Here is a 13,411-nt window from a genome sequence, read left to right on the forward strand (position 1 = left end):
TTTATTGATTCGCCGTAAAGTGCATGTTAATTAATATTAAAGTTAAACGTTGCTGATTCACCCAATGCTGATGCCAATGAATAATCCATCGTTATGGATATTTACAACTCCGCATAAAGAAATTCTATAAGTAATTTGTAAAAACAAACCTAAGTTCAGCATAGAATTAGTGGGCTCCGGAACGATTTATTTACATAATAATTGTTTGTTAACAGCTACTGATTTTATGTTGGAAACAGTACAAACCTATAAAATAAGCAAGTGAAGGAATTATATTCCAAGCCATAAATTTTCTCTTAATACAATTGATCCCAAAAACAGCATAAATGCAGCGGACACCAACAAGATACCTCGATTCCACACTATACTAAGTAAACTCAACGAACATATAATACCCTCAGCGCACAGCTCAAGGACCTCGAGAAGGACCTAGATCAAAGTTGCCAAGTCCGCCATCTTGAATAGTACTACGCTCTATAGTAAGTGAATTTTGATATAAGGAATGCAGACTGCACAAAGTATACTGCCAGCGGAAATACGTCAGTAGCCATCTTAAATGCAGAACGTAATATATCAAAAATTATATATATTATATTCACAGCCTGTCACCGTGAACGGCGTGAACGAAGACAAATGTTTATTATACGGAAAAATAAAGTGTAATAAAGAAATAAGGAGTAGTGACAGCTTTGATCTATTTGACAGCTGATGTACTTATGGTAAAAGTGAATAAATAAAATAAAAATACTTTTCTTAAATTGATTTTTAATTTTGATAAAATGGTCAAATGTAGCCATTAATTAATTAGATTTGGTAATAAATACAAAAAATGCGTTTTATTATAACAAATGAGTTGAGGTAAAATAAACTCAATGTTTTTATATTAATTTGTTAACAATTGCATTTTTTATTTATTATTGAGTCCAATAAGTTAACGGTTATTAAAAAAAAATTCTTTGTAATGAAACAAAAATGAAAAAATTTTAATCTTCACCAAGACTCGAACACGAGCCCACCGCATGATAAACGGCAACCTTACCACCTGCGCTACAGCGCTCACTTGGTGTACCATGAGCAAAACAGGCTTTTTAAAGACTGACTTCAATTCTTTTATTAATTCGTTATAAATGATCAAGAATTAGCTATAATAATAAATACATTTATCTACATAGCATTATTGTACTAAATTTATTGTTTTTAATTTGAAGCATACATTTTGCATGAAGATATGATAATTTAAGGGTAACCATTCAGTACTCTATATACAAAACTATTCATATGCTCAACTATCATAAATTAATTAAGTAATATTATAATATTTGTTATATGTAGTCGAATAACTATGATAAACCAGCATATGAATAGTTTTGTATTTAGAGTATTGCATGAACACCCTTAAAGTATCGTATCTTCATGTAAAATGTATGCTTAAAATTAATAACATAATAAATTTAGTGCAATAATGCTGTGGAGATAAATCTATTTATTATTGCAGCTAATTCTTGATCGTCTATGACGAGTTAGTGAAAGAATTGTAGTCAGTCTTTAAAAGGCTGTTTTGCTCTTGGTACATCAAGTGAGCGCTGTAGCGCAGGCGGTAAGGTTGCCGTTTGTCATGCGGTGGGCTCGTGTTCGAATCTTGGTGAAGTTTAAAATTTTTTCATTTTTTTTTTCATTACAAGGAATTTTTTTTTTAATAACCATTAATTTATTGGACTCAATAATAAATAAAAAATGCATTTGTTAACAGATTAATATAAAAACATTGAGTTTATTTTACCTCAACTCATTTGTTATAATAAAACGCATTTTCTGTATTTTTTACCAAATCTAATTAATTAATGGCTACATTTGACCATTTTATCAATATTACAAATCAATTTAGGAAAAGCATTTTTATTTGCTTTGAGTTTTTAGGTAAACGCAGCACCACTTCACACGGATAACAGGTAAAAATGTCACGGTTAGCGGTAGTCGCTCTTCTTCTAAAGCCAATGTTGCCTGAAGTCCAAATTACACCTATGCTTTCCAGGCATAGTTGTGTTTGTACCGCTTCCCTTTAAATTTTCTATACTCCTGCTGGCTAGCGCTTATCTTCATTTTTGTTGCTAAAAGCTTGATTCTGGCACCACTGCCGTGTGGAACTATTCGTTTGCTAATAAAAGCAGAGACTTAATTTTAAGAGATTGCAACATATAGTAATTAATATAGATACAATTGTAAAAAGAAAACAAAAATTTTATTTTACCTATATTAACTTTAAATAAAATCCCACAAAGTACTGTAAAATATCTAACATGTTATATTATATATCTAATCTGTCAGCTTCTTTATTTTAATATTCATCTCAATTATCACAGTTTGATCCTCAGCGATGACACAGTAACCACATTATGGTGAATCTATTCTTTTTTTTTAATGTTCGATCCACATAGCTTCATCTTCAGCAGTGATACAGTAAACACACGTACATTACTATAATTTAATCTGAAACAAAATCCCACAAAGTACTATAAAACATCTTACATTTTATATTATATATCTATTCTGTCATTTTCTTTATTTATTATTGTATTTACCCAAATTGCTGACTCATTTATTTTAATGTCTGTCTCAATTAACACAGTTTGATCCTCATCAGCGATGACACAGAAACAACATTATGGTGAATCTATTCCTTTTGTTTTAATGTTCAATCCACATAGCTCCATTCTCAGCATTGACATAGTGAACACTTTACAATAATTTAATCTGAAACAAAATCCCAAAAAGTACTATATAAAATCTTACATTAGAAATTACAAATGTAATCTGTCAGCTTCTTTATTTGTATCGTATTTACCCAATGTGTTGACTTGTTTATTTTAATATTCATCTCAATTAACACAGTTTGATCCTCAGCGATGACACAGTAACCATAATATGGTGAATCTATTCCTTTCATTTTAATGTTCAATCCACATAGCTCCATCCTCAGTAGTGACATAGTAAACACATTACTATAATTTAATCTGAAATAAAATCCCAGAAAGTACTATAAAATATCTTACATTTATATTATATATCTAATTTGTCAGCTTCTTTATTTAATATTGTATTTACCCAGTTTTTTCACTCATTTATTTTATTATCCGTCTCAATTAACATAGTTTGAATCTCAACGATGACAAAATAACCACATTATGTTTAGCCCAGATAGCCTTTCCTGAGCTCCCAGATTATAGCAGAAACCTGCAACAGATTCAGTTAGCAGAATGGTACCAGATTTGAAACCGAACGGGTATTAATCAGTTTCTGCTAACAGATTGAAAGCAGAATAATAACAAACCTGTTGGCAGAGCCTGTGACAGATAATTACCTAAATCGTAACAGACTTTGACTCATATGTTGGCAGAACCGGTAGCAGATTATCATCAGAAGTGAAGCAGATCTGAATTACTCTTTTTTAAAAGTCTAACACCTTTTGACGCATGCGCAAAGCGAGTAACGTGACGTCATATTTTAGTACAAGCTAAAGGGACTAGATGGTGCGTCATTTGCACTTTTGAGTTTGGCAGAAAATATGAAATTAATGACAGTATTCTATTTTAATAAAGGTTATGCATTAGCAGAGCAGGACCAAAGGGATTATATATTTCTTCCAATACTGGTAAGGATCACTTTCATAATAAATTATGGTTATTTATCTTATATTTATTTTCAGTTAATATTTCACAATGACGAGCTGTGGTTTGCCAAAAATTTAAAATAAGGAGAGAAGAAAAGTTTTGATATATCTGTGCAGTTTCTGGACTAAGTTAGTTAATTATTTTTATTCAAATGTTAATTCATAATTTCTTAGAAATTACCTTTATAGTAATCTTTTATTTTTGATTTTATAGTTGTTCCAGTAGAAAAGATGTCTGGTTCAGCTATATAAGAATTGATACGAGTAAGTTATTATAAATTAATAGAAGGAATTACTCGTTTAGGTGATATGGTTACCAATTTCAGCAAACAATATATTTTTGGTTTTTATGAGTCAATCTCTTTTTTAAAAACTTTTAACCTACCTAAATACTTATTTACTTATTACAGATTTACAAAGAAACGAGGGGTGTGATTATAGGAGATCCAGTATTTAGAACAGGAAAGCCCTTCTATGTTGAATTGTAGCCTGGAATTATTGGCAGTATCTTCAATGATATTCAGCGTCCATTCAAAGACATCAACAAGCTTACTAGCTCCATTTATATTCCAAAGTATGTTAATGTGCCTTACTTGTTTCATACTACACATCCTGGGAATGCAATTCATTAAATGTTAAAAGTGGCGGCCACATCGCTGGTGTTCATTTGTATGGAATTGTTCAGGAAAGCACACTGGTAAAGCACAGTATGTTACCATCCCGCTAGAAATATTGAAGAGCTTTAAACGAATTCTATGACAAGAAGTTTCCTGAATTTGTCCTCCTCACAGTAAAAGTTAATCAGATTCTTCAGGATGAATAGGGTTTGTCTTCAATCAAGTTGTTAAAGGACGACTTCTTGCAACAAAACAAGTAATTTCAATGATTCTATAATGTGCAAATTAGGAGGGTTTGTTTGTAAATTCTATTTTTTTTCTCTCTCTAACTACTTATTGTACAAGCGTTTCTGTCCATTTAACGAAAACCGTAGTAATGTGGCGAAATATGATTATATTTTACGATTATTATATATGGTATTTCTATCTAACGATCTATTTCTCACAGGAGCATGTGGAAGATGGTGATGCAAAGGTTTGAGCAGACTTCTACCAACTTCACGAAGACACTAAACTGGCAATCGGAAATCAGAAAGATTAATTAACTCGAATCATTCAAGAATTAAGTTGTTTGTACGGATCGATGGCCCTCGACGATTTATAAGAATCCGGTACTCCATTTTAAAGTTTCTGGAAAAAGGAAGAAGAGTGAAAGAAAACTCGGTATCACATATTTCTTATTTAATTGCTATGCTTCAAACACTTCATTCAATTGTGCATGAGGGCAGTCCTCTTTATCCTTAAAATCCGTTTATAAAAATGTACGATCGTTTCTGTCCATTCAACGAAAACCGTAGTAATGTGGCGAAATATGATTACATTTTACGATTATTATATATGGTATTTCTATCTAACGATCTATTTCTCACAGGAGCATGTGGAAGACGGTGATGCAAAGGTTTGAGCAGACTTCTACCAACTTCACGAAGACACTAAACTGGCAATCGGAAATCAGAAAGATTAATTAACTCGAATCATTCAAGAATTAAGTTGTTTGTACGGATCGATGGCCCTCGACGATTTATAAGAATCCGGTACTCCATTTTAAAGTTTCTGGAAAAAGGAAGAAGAGTGAAAGAAAACTCGGTATCACATATTTCTTATTTAATTGCTATGCTTCAAACACTTCATTCAATTGTGCATGAGGGCAGTCCTCTTTATCCTTAAAATCCGTTTATAAAAATGTACGATCGTTTCTGTCCATTCAACGAAAACCGTAGTAATGTGGCGAAATATGATTACATTTTACGACTATTATATATGGTTTTTCTATCTAACGATCTATTTCTCATAGGAGCCTATGGAAGAGGTTGAAGCAAAGGTTTGAACAGACTTCTATGAACGTCACGAAGACATCCAATAAGCATTACTGAAATTGTCGTACTGAGAGCAAAAGTTTATAAGATTCTTCAGGAAGAACAGGATTTGTCTGAATTCGTGCAATTGGTTGGTAAAGCTTCCCTAGTTCAAAGAGACAAAATAACTCTGGAAGTTGCCAAACTGTCGAAGGGCGACTTTTTGTAACAAAGCAGGTAATTGCAACGATTGGCGTGTATAACGTTCAAATTATTAATGATTATCCGTAAATTCCATTTTCTTTTTTTTCTCTAGCTACACGCCATATGATCGTCTCTGCCCATCCTATAAAACCGTATTAATGTTGCGAAATATGATCGCTTTTTACAATATGGCTAGGCAAGCTGTAGAATCGACGGCTCAGCCAGACAATAATCAAATGACGTGGAACATTATTTGGGATAGCATGGTAAAAATTCTCTATCAACTTAGCTTTATTAAGTTTAAGATAAATTTATTACAATTATTTTCACATTATTGTGTGCAAATCGTATTCCTATCTAACGATCTATCTCTCTTAGGAGCCTGTGTAAGACGTCGAAGCAATGTTATGGCCAGACTTCTATATATCAACGTCACGAAGACATCCAACAAGCATTCAGAAATCTGGAAGATTAATTCACTCGCATTATTTAAAGAATAAGTTGGTTCTGTGTATTGATGGCCCTCGGTGAGTTAAAAATGTATCCTGGTTCATTTTAATGATGCTAGAAAAGGGGAGGAGGGTGAAAAAAAACTCACTCTACCAAGAATGTCTCATCTAATGTTAAGTTTTAGTCACTTAAATTCAAACGCTTCTTTCAATTGTATACAAAGACAGTGTATCTTATGCTTAAAATTCGTTTATAAAAAAAAACAGGGCCTCTTATAACTATTTTTATCCAATGAAGCTCGGAGATCCTTAAACATTATTTGAGCTAGATTACAGTCCTATATTTCATGTTGTTGAAAAATCTTGCACACAAAGATGGAACAATCTATAAATAGCAAAATATATATTGGAAAACGTTGCAACTTATTCCTGCGCGATTTACCTCTTCTCTTCCTGTCAAAATTCTGCGAAAATAGTTTTCTGCGATCTGCGTACCAACCATTTCAATAATATCATTCCCTTTAAATAATTATATTTCACAATTTTCAACTGATATGCTAGCTGTCCCTTTTCTATGTAAACCGAAACATCCGTGGTTTAGGTATTTTTATATTACCGAGTCTATAGGATCCTGCTGTATAATATATTTAATGCTATTTTTCTATGCTCTTTCAATTAAATAAAATAAAAGGTTATTATAAAAAGAATAATTTATCCAATAATATCTAAAATCTCTCACATTTCAAAATTTGGCGGTCATATGACGTAGCTTATGGGCAAAAGAATTTAAATGTCATTGGCAATTATGATACTAACCCTTATGTAGAAAATCCTACGATTGGACGAGACACGTAAGCCAATGGTATTCATTAATATTCAATCTTCCATGTACTTCCACCCCTCGTAACTGATTTTTCCAGGTCGTTCGGACTGTTCGTTCTTTCTGAATCCGTCTATCGAGCTGAAGACATTGTGACAATTGTGACCATCTATTTCTGAGAACTAACCGCCGCTTTTATACCATTGATAGGAGAAATACTGCAAATAAGATAAGCATAATTAATAATTAATTAAATTTTTAATTATTCAATTTATTAGGATGAATCGATCTACCATAAAATATTCCATCTCACGGAAACCGTTGCATTATTTATCTAAAGCACATAGAAGAAGGTTAATGACTGCGATAAAGGTCAATTTAAATCAAAAGCATGATCATTCAAATAGTACTGAAAAGACACGTGAAATTGTTCCGTCATCATCAAGTGCAGAATACAATGACGATTTGATCACTGATTCAATTCATATAGATAATATGCATATGGTAGAGGAGGATTGCTGTTCTAATTCTTCCACTTTTTCTGAAAGTTCAGGCAACAATGAATTAAATTTTGACCTTCAAGAGCCTGTGTCATCGTTTTCTTTTCAGAAACGTTTAGCTGCGTGCTTTATAGACAATAAATTGAATCACGTACAAATAAACAGCATATTATCTCTCCTTCGGACACACGCTTGTTTTTCTAATTTGCCAAAAGACGTTAGAACTCTTTTGAAAACACCACGTGATCCCATCAGCATTTCTTGCGTACAGCCTGGCGAATACATTCATTTTGATCTGGAAGAAAAATTAATCCATTATTTAAAGACATTGGAAAATATTAAATTAAATAGATTGGACCTAGATATACATACTGATGGCTGTAATTTGGATCATTCAGGGGCCATTCATTTATGGCCAATTCAAGTAAAAGTTGCTAACATTGAAAGTGCTAAACCAATTATTGTTGGTATATATAAAGGTGCAGAGAAACCAAACAATCCCAATACTTTTTTTGATAAATTTGTTACAGATGTTGCAAATTTGATCAGTAAAAATGGAATCACTTTCAATAATATTAAAATACCAATTCATTTAAGATGCTTTATAGCAGATGCACCAGCAAGAGCTTTCATTTTGAATCATAGAGGACATAATTCTCTGAAACCATGCTCAAAATGTAAAGTGGTAGGTGTGCGATTTGAAGGTCGAAGTGTTTTTAATACCATTCATTCTTCAAATAGAGTTGATAACGATTATCCAAGATGCCTTGACAGCGATCATCACAAAGATGGTAAAAGTCCTCTATCAAATCTTCCAATCGGAATGGTTTCACAGGTTCCATTCGAATACATGCACCTTGTTTGTTTAGGTGTTGTAAAAAAAATCTTAATGGCATGGGTACAAGGAAAATATTCTCGTTTGTCTAAATTGTCCAACAGATGTATTTCAAATATATCCAATAGATTGGAGATTTTAAAAACATATTGTCCTTCTGATTTTGCAAGGCCTCCACGGTCACTTCAATTTTTTTCCAAATACAAGGCCACAGAATTTCGACAGTTTCTTCTATATACAGGTCCTGTAGTCACATATGGATTAATGGATAATCAAATTTATCAACATTTTTTGTTTTTGCATGCAGCGATTAGAGTTCTAGTTTCTCCTACTTCTTCAAGTTTCATGCTAAACTTTGCAGAACTAAGTTTGCAAAAATTTGTCCAAAAATGTTATCACCTCTATGGTCCAAGTTTCAGCACGTACAATGTACATGGTCTTCTTCATCTCACTGAAGACGTCAGACATTTGGGTAATTTAGATTCATTCTCTGCTTTCCCATTTGAAAACAATATGAGAATTTTCAGACAAATCTGCAGAAAACCAGGTCTTCCTCTTCAACAATTCTATAACAGAATGAAAGAAATAGAATTAAATACAATACCTAACAATAAACCTCATGATATTTCTATTCCCAAGTTTGTCGAATATCCTGCTACTGCTAAACGTAGTAGATTTTGCAAAATTGAGTATTCCAATTTCATAATTAGTACAGAAACATGTGATAACTGTCTTCTTTTACAAGATGGTTCAATTTGCATAGTGTGTGATATTATTAATAGTGAAGATTCCTATATTCTTTGTGTTAAAAAATTCTTATGTAGAGAAGACTTTTATGATATTGGTATAGCTTCATCTGATATTAACATATATAAATGTTTCACCTTAGATCATCAAATCCTTTCTATACGGTTAGGTGACATTTCTTCCAAATGCTACAGGATGCCTTTATTCTCCAATGTGGCGGAGGAAAATTCAAGTGATAGTGAAGATGATAATCTGCAATTTTCAACATTTGTTGTTATTCCTATTTCACACATAGAAAGTTATTAAGATTAAATATAATTATTAATTTTGGAAATTATAGTCATATCAGATCTTAATAACCACCTATTATACGTGTCAGATTTGTGGATAAATAAAGTTTGTTTTCTACGTACTCACATTATTGTAGCAATAACTATGGACCGAAGAGGAAGGCCAATAGTTAAACCTGCACGGTATGAAACAACTTCATCAGAGGAGGCACCTAAGGCTAAACGGTCAAAAGCCATTGTAGTGGACATCCAGGAGGATATTGATCTAATCCGTAGGAGGCTACAAAAAGATAAGGAAGAATATTACAATGCAAATTCTTTACCTATATGTGAAGCTACAAATGTGATTAACCATAATCAAACTCACATTCAACATTCGCAGCCTAGCACTCAATATTCACAGGCTCAGTCTCCTTATTCAGAGGCTCAATCTCAGCCTTCTCAGCTTCATGTTGAATATTCGCAGGCTCCCAGTCAACATAATCTGCTGTTTAAAAATGCCACTTCACAGCCTGGCAATCAGGATTTGTTGGCCTACACCCACCAAATGCAGCTGGACACTCAGCATTCGCAGCATGTTGTTAGGAATACAATAGATCCTACTTTGCATTTTGTGCCACAACCTGAAAATTATTATGAACCACCTTTATATAATAATACCAACAATAATGCACTAAAACAAAACATGGTATATGAGGCAATGAACAGACACACTATATTAAAATCAACAAATGACATTACACGTCAAAATGCCTTATATACTGATCCAGTGCAAAATTTGTCTTCACCTATGTACTCAAAAGGCTCCACAACTGCAACTTGTGTCTCTAGTCAGAGCGACTATGTTACACCTGGAGCAACTACTTCCAGAAACATCAATTACTCCCAGATTACTGTTCCAACTGCTTCTCAAACTACTGGGACAACAAATAGATTGGAACCTGGAAGAAACAGAATTTGTGGTGAAACAACTGATGAGCGTTTGGATAGATTGGAAGCCAAAATAGAGTAAGTTTTGTCATATGTATTTCTTATGTAAGTATTGTGAATAAGATAATGTTTTTACCAATAATATATTTGCAGTAATATGAACGGTATTTTGGAAAAAATTGCCAAAGGCTTGGAGAGGAAGAGGCGAGCACCTTCAAAACCACAGATCTTGCCAATTTCATCTGTTGAAGAAATGCAACAATTTCAAACAATCAGCGATGAGGAATATTCAGATGTGGTAAGAAACAGTAAATAAATTAAATGTTTTTTATTACCATTATGTCAATGTTAACTAAATTCAATATTGAATTGTTAAGAAAATTTATAAATATATAGGTATGCTTAAATAATTAAAAATTTATTCACCTTTAGGTGGCCTATTTCGAATATCTGGGCGGATTCAATCTTCGAGAGACTATTAATTTCTGCTTGAAGGAAGGATTGAAAGATTCTGTCACTGCTTTCTTCACCTGGTGTGGTACGGATAAGCTAAAGCCACTGAACACCACTAGATTCGTCAGGGCAATTTATGGTAAGAATTTATTTCAATATAATCAAGTATTAATTAATATGTTTATGTATTCTGAATGAAAGTCCTTCGCTCGAATACATTGTTTATATATTGACTGACCTGCAAAGTTATTTTGATGAATTTTAATTGTTGACGTATCTATCTCGACGCACTATACTTTACACACATATAAAAACACTTCAAATCACAATAACATTTTTCTTGTTTACAGATGCCACTTGTCAGAACTCCTACTTCAAGATGCCAACAAAAGCGGAATTTAAATCCAATTTCGTTGAGTCATTCAAAGCGGCCAAAGAAAGACTGCGATACTCAAAAAAAAATGCAGGCGAATCACATGGCAAACGGGTCGATCGAAGTCATCATAGCAACTTTTGGAGCGACGACCGAAATGATGAAAATGTCGAATCAGATATGCCTGATGATTGAATGTGAGTATTTAACCACTTCACTATTTTTTTATTATTATCAGTTCTTTAATTTTAACAGTTAATAAATTCGGAGCGTACTCTATTACTGACTGACGTCATCGCCACGGCGTGGCACAATGTGGCAACACTGTAACTTTTCTTTGCATGAAACGAGGGTGTGCTCCGAATTACGCATATATGCGCTTAAAGCTATCAACTAGAATTAACTCAATTGAGGCTGCGTTCGTTTATTAATTGCAAGTACTAAAACTGTACAATGTATGTCACGTAAAATATAGGTTTTCAGTACTGGCAGTATATAAACGAACGCAGCCTTAGTAGTGATCTACTTTATAATAATTTATTGTTTTCTTTTAAAATTACAGATATAAAGAAGAAAGGCATTAAGAATATGGCAAAAGAGACCGAAAAAAGATACGTTCCACAAACATTTGCTTCAATTTTTTTTCAGCATTTTGCATGTTGCATGTTGGTGGAGGGAGTTTTAGTTGGTATACCATCCTTGGGGATATTTAATATCGTCAAGGATGGGGAGTCCAACAGACCCCCCCGTTCAGTTGGGTTGACAAACCCCAGGGGGACATGCTTAACGCATTTCTCCACTCACCTTAATCCAAAAAATTAAAAAAAAAAAATACTAAAAACTTTTATTTATTAAACTTATATATTTCTTCTTCGCTGTCATATAAATTGAATTTCAATGTTGGTTTTTCTATATGCTTTCAGAGATCTCCTGCTGTGTTTAGTACCCTCCAAAACATGCAATCGGTTACCAAAACTGGAAGAAAAACTAGAGGGAGCATGAGGTCGTGGTTACAGTGAGAGGACAAGATTAACACTGTGAGCAACTGCAAAGGAAGACTGTAGATGAACTAGAGAGGGATGATGTTGTTACGTCTTTTCATAATAAACATAAACATTTTAAAGTGAGTAGATTGTTAAAAATATTTCTTTTTGTTTAAGACAAACCTTTATACAAGTCTTCGTTTCATGGTTTACAGTCTGATGCCAAACCAATGCCAAACGTCCCAACAGTTTTCCTGGAAAATGCAAGCACCAGATGGTACTACTGGATTTACAGAGGAATGAGCAACAATTCCAGACAGATACTCCTACGTTTTATAATAAAGTGGATAAAGATGATGAGGAAATCAACACTGTTAGTTTTGAAGTAAATCAAGAGAAGTTTAAAACAGTCCTAAAGAGAGATTTATAGAATTTGGAGCATCCTTTACTAGCACAATATTATTTTCGAGATGATGCTGTTAATTCTGACATCAATATTGATTTAAAACTGTCAACATTTTTAAGGCTTTATCAGGAGATAAAGATTTTCAGAAAGATGATTGGCAATAATGGAAAAGTTTAGTAGGAGTCACGGCTTGCTGAACAGTAAGGTGAATAAACATTATATTTATGGTCCTACTAGAGTCAAAGTGAAAGAATATATACAAATTTACAGATCTCTAAATTTGATACTTAAAGGTTAATACTATATTTGTAAGTAAAGTAACAGATACGTCTTTTGATTTTTTCCAGAGGCCATTGTTCTTGTACAAATATCATCGCATGGTGGATCTCGAAGACAAGAAACATAGTGTTTGGAAGGAATTTTGCGAGCTAACAAAGGTTGGATCTTATTGGTAAAATAAGTTAGAAAATTAAAAAATACTTTTGTTTCGTTTTCATATGAGCAGTTGCCGAAGGATACAATGCATCCTTTAATACATTGGTATCGCAAAAAAGAAAGTTAAAAGGAATTTTTATAGAAGACTGCGTTGTTTTGTTTCCTGATGTATTTTATTGAAAATTCTTTAAGTTACAATATAAAGAAAAATTAATTTTTATATGTATAAGTGATTACAGTAGAATTTATAATATATGTTAATTGTGACTATGTATATTAAAACTTTTAAAGCGTATAAATAAAACAATATTTTTGTATTTATATAATATATAGTGTTAAAAAAATTCTACCACATATATATATAACTTATGCTTTGTTCATGTTGCTTGTATTTCCTGCACTTTTCA

At 32.7% G+C, this 13,411-nt stretch overlaps 1 protein-coding gene and 1 pseudogene across 1 annotated transcript; both read left to right on the top strand.

The window, feature by feature from the left end:
* The first annotated feature begins 3,562 nt into the window (after nucleotides 1-3,562).
* Nucleotides 3,563-6,103, top strand: LOC136777905 (uncharacterized; annotated as a pseudogene).
* Nucleotides 6,104-7,331: 1,228 nt separating this feature from the next.
* Nucleotides 7,332-9,525, top strand: LOC136777906 (uncharacterized). Its single transcript, XM_066734486.1, has 2 exons — nucleotides 7,332-9,407; nucleotides 9,475-9,525. Exons 1-2 carry the CDS (start codon nucleotides 7,332-7,334, stop codon nucleotides 9,523-9,525), a joined length of 2,127 nt encoding a protein of 708 aa, XP_066590583.1.
* The last annotated feature ends 3,886 nt before the right edge of the window (nucleotides 9,526-13,411 follow it).

Source organism: Prorops nasuta, unplaced genomic scaffold (assembly GCF_024137725.1).
Source record: "Prorops nasuta isolate Cenicafe-Biocafe unplaced genomic scaffold, Cenicafe_Pnas_1.2 PNAS00012, whole genome shotgun sequence".
NCBI lineage: Eukaryota > Metazoa > Arthropoda > Insecta > Hymenoptera > Bethylidae > Prorops > Prorops nasuta.